Raw genomic sequence first — 11,449 nt, 5'->3', positions numbered from 1 at the left:
ATTGTTAATCTTCCTAAAGAAACTAGAATATTTTTACACAAAAAATCTATCAATAAAATTGGTTAAAGAAAAGAATGCAAAGCAAAACAAAACAAGTTGAGAGAATTCAGGCTTTATCAAAGTCTTAGTAATTTTTTAAGCAATGGTGATTCCATTTCACCACTTCAGTTTAGAGCCTTTCTATATGTTACAATGCTCTCTGTATTTCTTCTTGTTCCACGGATGAAAGTAAAATTCATATAAAGCATACCAAAGCCATTATGGATAACTGATGGTAAAACTTTATTATTCAAGTTTAGATGTAACAGACATCTTTGCTGCCTGAAGATTGTTTGCATAAGAAATACACCGAGAACATGTTTGTGAGTAGAAATGAACATGCAACTATGAAAACAAAATAAAATAAAACGAAAAATTTCCATGTGTTGTAAGAACAGAACTATTATAGCCAACATTTCTAATATTCAAATCAGGACTACAAATTGAATTCTTAGCAACATGAAATCATTCCATATGAAAGACATATTTTTTTTACTGCTGGTGAATATTCCTGTTTAATTTTACAATGGCATTTTGAGATGCTTCCAATCCCCGACCCCTCCACATCCCTCCTGATTATCCATGTGGCCAATAAGTAATGAATTTGGCATTTGTCATTGAGATATTTGCCTTGTTGGTAGCCATGAAGAAACTATGGTTTTATCAGCCTTGTAATAGTTTTGCCCCTTCATAGTCAACACTATAAGCTGTCTAGTTATAATATGTACAGCTCATCTTTAACAAAAATGACCTTAACCTTTCCTGGCCCTTGGGAACTGAGTTTAAAACAAACCCCTTGGCCACATAATACTTGGCACTCTTATGGTGCCTTTCAACCAAGGATTGCAAAGTGCTTTACAAAAAAGTACTACATTACCCTTATTATTATTTATTAATATTATTAATATTAATATATTTTTTCCACTTTACAGCTGAGGAACCTGAGGAACAAAAAGAAAAGTGATTTGTTGCAATTCAGGTATTGCAAAAAGTAATAACCAGGGGGTAAACACAGGATCCACAGTGGGCATTAAGGATTGTGAAAGACCATTTTTTTCGGCTGCAGGTTAAATGCTATTTTCATGATGAAGTTATGCTTGCCTTTTCTCTACATTTCTTTTCAAGATGACAACATGAGCATGTACTACCCACCATCTCCGTGTGGATTGCTATTGAATTTCATATTTTCTTCATCCCTGATTTCACACACTTCTGCCTTACTATCTTCCAGAAGTTCTAATTACTGGGATTGAGATGCTTTCTACACAACAGCTCTGCTACCAGGATCTGAGTGCCCTACAAATTAGCAATAAAAAAATCAAAGGAAATGCTGTGCAAAGAAGCCACTCCTCTGCCCTTGGTGAAGATTTTCTTTGGTAAATAACACTGTCTTTCTAACTCCTGAGGGGTATCTTTCTGTCTTCTCTAGTCAGTTGCCTGCTGATAGAATTCCATCTAACTGTGCAAGGATGGTTTGATATTTAGCTTCATATACAAGGAGCATTTCAATCCTTCAGTTTTTCCCTTGTCTAGCAGTCAGCAAGCTTTAGCATAAGCTCATCAATGATGCCTAGAGATTCTGGCCATGTCCCTTAATAAGACAGAAGTAACTGTGAATTGATCTGTACTTAATGTCAAAGTACAGAGGCAGGGTGACCACGAGCTTCTTTACTCCATGCTTCCATTGCTGGATGGCATATATAATTCCCTTCTAGAAATGCACTGAGATTCATTAACTAAACAGGCAGACCATTCACAGATCTTAAGACAGGTCTCTTTGTGATGTTTTGCAGCCACATAGCAAGAGACTAGTAACTTTTAATAGTATTGATAACCTTCAATTTATTACAAAGAATTGTATTTCCTCAGGCATTTAAAGTATATATACATTTAATATTTGTGGGGGGCTATATCTGCATTGGATCATAGAATTATGTGCACATGTGCAATCATAAACATAATGTGCTACCCACAGGCCTCAAGGAAGAGCTCTTTAATCATGTTTTCCTTCTTCTCCTCAATATTACCTTAGAAAAGTATCCCCATGCTTGTTTTTCTAAAATCTACCTTTACTAAAAGAACAGTTTAACTATCTTAGAAGTGGATTTTTTTTCTTTTTGATAAAGAACATCTCAATATGTCATGTAGAAAGAATTGGGCACATTCTACCTCCTGAATTCTAGAGAGAACTTGTTAACTCTGATACTCCATCCCTTTTTCTTGTGTTTAGAGTTCTGTAGTGTCTCTCAATCCACAATCTTCTGAGGTGGGCTGCTTCTTTATAGTTTTATCTCCCAAACAACAGTATGTATATAGGGCTGAGTGATGAGGAGAGAAAAAGTGAACAAAGGAAAAGTAAATATACCTTAAGTTCAATCCAAAATTCAATGGAGAATACAGAAAAGAAATTTTAAGAGACATACAGGTTTTTAATAACATATGATTTTAGTTGGCATATAGTTTTCCTCATAGGGGAAGCCTTTTCCAGAACAGAAAATTCCTAAGTCAACTTGAAAATTCTTTTTAAAAAGTACCTAAACATCTGATTTTAAATTATTCACAATTAAGACAAGAGGATTCAACAGTCTTACAAAAATTGTAATCTACTTTGAGAGATGGAACAAAAATATGGAATATTTAGTGTTATGATAATTTTTCAACTTTAAAAAAGCCCTACCTCTTCTCCACCAGAATATGCATAATAATGAAAGCAAAAATGAAAATAAAATAATTAATAATAAAAGAGTATGGAATAAGTTCTATCATGTCAATGCTATCCAAGAATATTCTACTAAAAAGTAGACTGACCATAAATATTCCAAGAACCATGATATGTATTTTCTGATGCTAGTCATTATTACTATGTCTGTCTGAGAAATTAAAAAAAATGAAAAACAAAGGTATACATGTCAACAATGAGCAACCTATTTGTGTCTGACACACCAGAGGAACTGTTTAAAGAGTAATTTTGTCCAACTGTAATACCTGCAATATTGTCCAAGTGAACCAAATCTCTGGTATTTTGTTGATTTGAGCAGTCCATATGTAATGGGGCTTGAAGATTGTTACAATGCATTTGAATCCATTTTTAAATACATAAATTAAATATTGTTGTTTGGGAAATCTCTTCTTTTCAGATCATAGTCACCCCTCAGATCTGCATGTACATTTGGTGACGCATCCATCAAAATTCTTAACAAAGATATAAATGATGTCAAAATCATTTGAGTGTCAAAGCTCCTCATTCCACCTCTTTATTTCAGTTTATGTGAATCTTAGAACTACACCACAGCCAGGCGAGGTCAAATAGGGCCCTTAAACAATGAAACTGAAGCAAAGGACTTAGTCCTGATTTCTTTCTCTCACTCTTTTTTTTTCCTTTTTCACTTTTTTTAAATACAAGAAAACAAAAAAAAATGGAAGAATGGAAATGACAACACAACATGAGAAAGATATTTTTAACTTCATTCACTACAACAGTCATGAACTTGTTGAACTCTACCTGCCATCCAACTTCAAGAAAAGAAGAGACCCGGCACTGTGAGAAAGAAACAAAACCCAAACACAACAAAACAATACAAAAGCAACTGCGAAATAATGTAAAAATGGAGTGCAAATGCGACTACAGAATGCAAATAAAAAAATCAGTGCTGCGGATTCCAGCAACACTTATCAAAATAATTTCTGAAATGTTTCATTTGAAACAAACAAAACAATAAAAAGAAGATATATGTTTATCATCTTCAGCATAACAATGTGAGTTAAGAGCTTAAAAATTAAAAAAAGAAGTACTTGGAATGAATAGTGCTACCCTTTTTTCCTAAGTAGGCATAAAAATATTTTCATTTCCTTCTTATTTTCCATACCATTATATCAAGAACTTTTCATTTGTTTCATGTTACCGTTTACACCTTTTATGCACACACACACACACACACACACACACACTCACAAACATACATACACACAAAAAGATATCTACTGCAATAGAAATAGTTGCTTCATTACCTTGTTTGCTACATTTGCAAATGTAAACAGCTAGGCAGAGCCAGAACTGACTCTAATGCATGATGGAATATCTTTGTTGCATACGTACACTGTAGAAAATAATTATTCAATATGTCAGGCACCATTATTTGAAATGTAATACATTAATATTTACTAGAAAAATAAGTTTTTTTCCTATTTGTTCTCCCAACTTCCTTAATGAAATAAGTTAATCTGACAGTACATCCAGTAGCTTGTAATATCTTCTACATTTCCGTGGCAAAAAATAAACTACTGGTTGGGACAATATAATGCAAATTATTAAAGTCAGTCCTTGTACATACATCCTTGTAGCAAGCATTGAGGCTCGACTAACAGCACCTTTAACCAATTATTTAATGTTCAGTTATTTAGCCCTATTTCCCTGAGCAGTTATGCTGAGGAGCTTTTCCCTTCATGGATAGATTCTGTTTGTTTTTACAAAGCCTAAAGTATTAAAAGTACTATGAAGCCATACTTCTAAGAATCCTATTTAATGCTACTTAACTAAACCTGTATAAATCTAATGAAGGGATTGATTGGTACATATACCAACTGTCAGCCTGTGGTAATGTAACCTTAGATGCTGCCTGACCACAAAGTTTGGAAATTATATTTCACCAAAAGAAAATAAATAAATACAGCAGGTTACCTTGTGGAGAAATACCATGTGTTATTAACAAATGAAAACCATGGTTTGACATGTGTATCCATCCATTCTTTTGAACTAAGGGAATTCTTTTAGTTATAGTGTGCCAAATGAGAATTAGTGACAAACAGGAGGCATACAAAAGCGAAAAAAAATCCAAACTGGTTCATTATAAACAACAAAGAAATATCTGGCTAAAATAAAATTATCACAAAAGCAGTAGGGACCTTTTCAAATGAATATATATATATATATATATATATATATATATATATATATATATATATATATATATATGTGGACAAAATGAACCTAAATGGCAAATGCAAGGACTGCTGAGTATTTGAACATCTACAAGACAAAAATACCAAAGAGGGTGTGCATGTGTATGTACAGGCAGGGCTTGCCCAAAAACATTGTGCCACCATCTGTCACCTTTCTTGCTGCTCTCTCACCTAGCCTAACCACGCTTTGCATTTCAGGGTCCAAATCTGAAACATGGTCAATGAGAGGAGACTGAATTTGAGAGGGTGCTATTTTCCTTCCATTGCTCTGGAGATTCAATTATTTTTCTCATCTACCTAGGATTTCATGATAGTTCTAAATTTAAGCAAGAATTTATGGATTTTTTTTGAACAAATGAGCGAATGGCCAGCCCAGTACTGCTTTAGTTTCATAATATGTAAACCCTTTTTAAATTTAATCCCTTTACAAACACAGTAATTATAGTCTAATGGGACTGTGTAGGGATGAACTCCCTCATACACATAAGCCAAAATGGTGTCCATTTACTAGGTTAAAAAAAGAAAAAAAAAACCCAAACGAACAAAAAAAAAAAAGATCGATCACCATCATTCATTCTTTCCCACTGACCATTTGTCTCACTTTTAAAATCTTGGTAACCTACTCATTAAAAGAAAGCATAAAAAAAGAAGGGAATTTCATGTTGGATAAGGCAGGCTCTATGAAGTATCTTTTTTAATAGGTTTTCATAAGACATTACAAGCTATTGAATTCCCATCGAGAAAACCTATTTCTATTTAATTGTGCTAAGTGCTAAGGTTGTTTTTTTTTTTTTTTTACTCTTTAGGTTTTCCATTTTTTTCCACTTGTGCATTGTTCCTATGCAGACCCCTCTGGATATGCGTTGTGAAGTCATATTTGTCCGTGCAAAGATGCTGACATATGCTGCACTGGAAAGGTCCACTGTCACCATGGCAACTCATATGCAAAGCATACATCACTTCATCCAGAAAGACAATGCCACAGTGCGCACATTTTGTCGAAAGTTCATCTTGAGTACTTCTGTCAACTTTCTCTGTTTTTACTACATTCAAGGGCCCTTCACTTTTTACATTTGGTGGTGCCTTAGTCTTCTCCTTGGAGGCACCATTTGAAGTTGGCCCAGGTCTGGAATGCTTGATCGCCAAATCTAGAGGAATGTCATTGTCTGATCCAACAGCTGAAAAATGAGGAGGCAGATTGAAGGTGGGATAAGGCACATAGTTTTGGCAAGGATTTGGTAGGCCAGGCACATGACTCAAGTAGTGCGGATTCCCAGGAACGGAGAGCTTATATTTACTCCAGAACCGCAGCCAATCAGCTTCACTCTGGAAGTCATTATGTACAAAGGGAAGTCCAAAAAGTGGGTACTGGTACTTTTCAATGGGACTGCCTGGTGGTGAATAGTTTGAGTGTTTTGCAGGTCTCATGTACTTTTCGATGGGGCTGCCTCTCTCAGAGCTCCCTTTCCCTTCAGATATGGATGAAGTATTTCCTGGATCTCCAGTACTTTCCTGAGGACTTTTGATCTGAATGTGCAAAGGTTGCATCCTTTTGTGAATATCCAGAGTTTGGCTGACCAAGACTGGCTGTTGAGAAGAATGGCTTTTAGTCAATGAACCCTGGGCTTCATATTTACTTAGGCTCGGAAGAGGAATTTCTCTCTGATGAGCTTCGGACAAGTGATCTTCTGACCTCCTCTCTAAGGGGCTTCCATTGACCTGCTCCTCACTGCTACCCCTCTGCTGTTTGTTGAGCTGCTCAGCCTGAAGTGCCTCTGGGTTAAGGCGCTTTCTTGTTCTTCTCCTAATAATCTGCTCACCATTGTTTTGTTTAATGATGTTTAAAGGCCTGGGAGTCTGCAGAGAACACACATAATACATAAAAGGGAAACATTAAAAAATACATTAAAATGCATTAAAAATTCCTCACAAATATAAACCATGCTTAAGTTCAAAGCAAGGATTGGCTTTGTACTATAGATTTTCTAAATCTCTCTCACGTTTTCTCTCTCTCTCTCTCTCTCTTTTGCCCTAAGCAGGATCAGAAGGAGGAACCAAAGTGCACTGTTTTAGACTAATTAAATCATGTCTATCTTTGCAGGAGGGACAGAAAACTTTAATCTACTTGAAGAAAGCTTTTCTAAACTCAACAGCCTTTGAGCGGGGGGGGGGGGAGAGGCTGTGCATCATTCTGAGATAAAATTGCATAGAATGACACTGGAAGAAATGATTTTTCAACTATATTTTCAATTGCTAGTTTTGCACCAAAATTTTGTCAAGAAAGTCACACAGGAGAGAGGCACAAATGAGAATGATGAAAACTTTCTGCCTTGCTCTGAAATAAATTTTGAGCCTCTCCTCCAAGACTTATGTTGAAATTCTAACATGTAACATGATGTGTCTGGAGAAAGGCTCATTATGAGGAAATTAAGCTTAAACAAGGGTATAAAGGTAGGGCCCTACTCCAATAGGGCTGTGGCCTTAGAAGAAGTCTGAAAGAGAATATCTCTCTTCACCATGTGATGACATAGGAAGAATAAGCCTATGTATTTCTGGAAAAGTTCTCACCAGAATTCAATCATACTGGCATTTGGACTTCCAACTCCCAGAACTGTCTATGAGAACATTAATTTCCCTTATTTGTAGCCCTAAGTCCACAGTATTTTGGAAATTTAAGCTGAGGAATACATGTATCTTTCTAAATAGGGACAAAGTATTCAACCAGAGTCTACATAATCAAAGACAAAAATGACTAAACTTTAAGGACAAATATCAGCTAACCAAAGCTACATATGAAGGATATATTTTTCCTCTCAATTCCATTTCTCTTCTTTTAATGACACTTAAACATTCACTAAATAAGACTCTACTTGCTAACAAGTAAAGTATGAGCTTTGTGTTGGTAATCTAAATTCATCTGTTAGCCTTCAAAAGCCCAATCTGTCATTCTGCTCTACTTAAAATGAATGCTGACTTACATTCAGCTTAAGTATTTTATTCAGCTTAGTTATTATGTGATTGCTATTTATGTTCATGTTCAACAAGTGTTTATATTACATGACTAAAATCCATGGGTAAGATGATAAGACTTTAATAAAAACTTTGATTATAGTAAGAGAACTAATTTTGGTCTACAAAATCATATAAATGTTTCTTAAATTGACACATATTTACAGATAAAAAATTTAGGAATGTTTAAGTGGTATAGAAGCTTTTATGAAAAGATTACTAAAATATAGGAATAATTCCTATATAAAATATGAATAAAGTAATCTGTAATTTGTGAATAACTCCTAAAAAGTAATAGGCCTCAGTCCAAAGGAGTATATTTTACATATTAAACAGATTCAGATATTAATCTTTTTATGAATATTTCTGTTCTCATAAGGTATTTTGAAGACCAGAAAAGATACCTTGCTGATAATTCAATGGTAAGTTTCAGAATAAAAATTCCACATAGCTTGAATATGCCACATACATTTCTTTTATTCAGAACATAGTGCTAACAAGATGCTCATAATTTGTATTGTAAAAGTATTTCATAGGCCAGGTGCCAATGTTTCACTCCAATAGTCCTTGCTATTCAGGAGACTAAGAGCTGAGATTACAGTTAAAAAGCCAGCCCAGGCAGACAAATCTTTGAGACTCTTTATCTTGAATTAACTACCAAAAAGCCAGAACTGGAGGCATGGATCAAAAGATATAGTACCAGCCTTAAGTGAAAAAGCAGAACAAGATATAAAGCACTGAGACTAAGCCCCAGTACTAGCACACATGTATTAACAAGCATATACAAATATCCTATAAAGGGACATACCATTCATTCATTTCTAAACTTTTATAACTTTTGTACACGTTTCATATGTGCATAATTTTATGTATTTCAATTTATAGTTTATAAAGTAAATTCAATATTAAGAATATCTTGCCTCTGGAGAAATGAATACTAAAATCGTTTCTAGAAAATAGTTTATATCACAGTGGTTAAATTACCATAATGTGGCAAGGCAGTCATCTAATTAATTAATTCTTGGCCTGTCATTGTCTAGACTTCAATTAAAATCAATGTCAGTAGTCACCACAACACTGAAGCTGGTTGCTGTTCAGAAATGGTATATGTCATAAAATTTTTCGATTGTACATGTTGGTGAGGATCTTTTTACTCTCCACATGCTAAAAAGTAACTAAGATTTTTATGGTTTATTATCAATTATCAGCCTGTTTTTGTTTATAAGAGTTCTTCCAGTGGTCCACTTATGAAGACATTCTGTCTAAAACTACAGCCATCATTTATTTACTGGCTGTATTATGGATGATGGTAAAAAGCCAAACAAAATGAAAAAAAAGCATAAGGAAATAGATTTCTGTTTACTAGGGGGGTAATTCTCTTGTAAAGACTTCTTGTGTTAGTAGATACATTGTTCTAAACTAAATGATCTCTCTGTGAAGTCAAATGTATACTCAAATTGGGGAGATTTGTGAGTTTAAGTTACATTACAGAATTATAACTAAAATTTTGGGAAAATTCAATGGACTTCCATGAATTCAAGCCAGCTGGAGATTTAAAAAAAAACACACGAAGCACAAGGTACTTTTGCATGTAACCTCATCCCAATACGCCTGCTATTCTACACCTCAGACACCTTGCCTACACCCTCTGGAAACACTGCAGACATTCTGTGTTCTTCCTTCAGAACCTGGCTTTTGAATGTCCCAAGCAACCATGTGCATTTCTAAACTGGAAAGTAAACTTTTCTTCTCTGCCCTGTAGGTTATACTGAACATGGATGAGTACTGATTTTTTTAAAAAAAAATTAAACGTGTGCTTTTGAAACTTTTAAGAAAGTTCCTTTTTCCTACCTAAGTTAATCTCACCAAATTCTGATAGACATGACTTCAACTGTCTGTTATGTGAAGTTCCCAGAAATCAATCATTTTCTTACTTTATATCAAAAGAAGCATGATGCATTACTAATGATCTCAAACATATCTCCCCATAACATCTAAACCCCTTTCACCATAAATCACATGTGCACTCAAAGTGACTGTATTATACCACCATGGGGGCCAGACACCACAAGCCAGGCAGCAGGACTTATCACACCACAGGCCGGGCCAGCTCTGCTTTGTAAAGACTTTTCCTGAAACACTGGGGCAAATTCTTACCGAGTGAAGCTTCTGGTAGAGGCCACACGCGTTGCATACATATCCACCATTTGCATTCTTTCGCCAGAGAGAGGTCTTTGTGGTCAGGCAATTGGCACAAAAAACACCCGAGCCTCTTCGCCTCTAAAATGAGAGGAAAAAAAAAAACACCAAGGTCAAAGGTGAGTCACATGATCCATGGAGTTAGACCAAATCAACCCAAGAGTTTTGTCTTTAGCCTTGCAACAATGACAGTATAAAACCACACTGCCTATAATGAGGTCAGGTTCAATTGTGTTTAATAGGCACCACTGATTTTCATTATAATTAACCCTACAGTGATGGATGAGGTGTGTTGTGCACCAAAGGCTTTTCACAGAAACAGCTTTAACTTTTTGAACTTTGGGTTTTGTGCCTTTAATGATGGTTCTAAAAGGCATATATATATATATATAATATATATATATATATATATATATTATATATATGCCTTTTAAAAGTGTCAAAACAAAAAACCAAAAGTCAGAAAGACAGAAAAGTAACTATGTTTATCAGATTTTGCAACACTGCAAACCAAACTTTAAAAATACAGTCAAGCTTAGAATAATGAACCACATAAGCCATTTAAAAGCAAACCCCATTTGCAATGACATTCACACTACCAAAATATTAAAAGAGCCTAAGATACTCAATTCTGGTGCTTCCTTTGCAACAATGAAGTCTAAGAGAGAATGTTTTCTATTTCCCCAAGCTGGGAGGACCTGAGAAACTTCTGCCAGCAAGAAGTACAGTATTATTTATGAGATCCCTTATGAGCTGCCCGCCTAAGCTAGACAACAAACTCCCATCAACGGCTATTTATTTATATTATTTGACTCAGACTTGGAAATCACAAGCCTTTCCAAATACTAAATTGATTTTAGTGACTTGAATTCTGTAATCAACAGATTCCAAAACAATCGAAGAATATCTAAAAGTAGGTAATTAGTATTTCTGGTTGCATTCTGCTATCAAGTAATGATCCCATCAAACTTCTCATTGAAACAAGTCAGGCTGTGTTTGTCGGTGCAAATGGGAACAGGCAGGAAATGGAATTCTCTTGCTGCAGAAAAAATAAAATAAAATAAAAAACAACAAAAAAAAAAACAACTGCTGTGGCTCAGCTCTGCTTTCGCTAGGAAGCAAAGCCTTTAATGATAAAATATGCATGTTAGATAAGGAGTGGAAAAAGTCTTCCTGGAACCTAATTTTATTATAAATTAAATATTACAAATGCTATAAGTCAAAATTTCAGAGATTCATAAAA

The 11,449-nt window shown here is 34.8% G+C and overlaps 1 protein-coding gene across 3 annotated transcripts in view; it reads right to left on the bottom strand.

The window, feature by feature from the left end:
- Positions 1-258: 258 nt before the first annotated feature.
- Positions 259-11,449, bottom strand: part of Trps1 (trichorhinophalangeal syndrome I) — a 232,228-nt gene continuing 221,037 nt past the window's right edge. For all 3 annotated transcript variants that reach the window (XM_013012510.1, XM_013012511.1, XM_013012512.1), the window contains 2 exons: positions 10,165-10,287; positions 259-6,855 (listed from right to left, as the gene is read on the bottom strand). In XM_013012510.1, the coding sequence (XP_012867964.1) occupies positions 5,794-6,855; positions 10,165-10,287 (1,185 nt within the window). In that variant the 3' untranslated portion in view covers positions 259-5,793. The remainder of the gene's footprint in view (positions 6,856-10,164; positions 10,288-11,449) is intronic.

This window comes from Dipodomys ordii, unplaced genomic scaffold (assembly GCF_000151885.1).
Source record: "Dipodomys ordii isolate 6190 unplaced genomic scaffold, Dord_2.0 Scaffold17, whole genome shotgun sequence".
In the NCBI taxonomy this organism is placed as follows: Eukaryota; Metazoa; Chordata; class Mammalia; order Rodentia; family Heteromyidae; genus Dipodomys; species Dipodomys ordii.
Note: the sequence above shows the minus strand (reverse complement) of the source record. Positions and strands in the feature narration are given on the sequence as shown.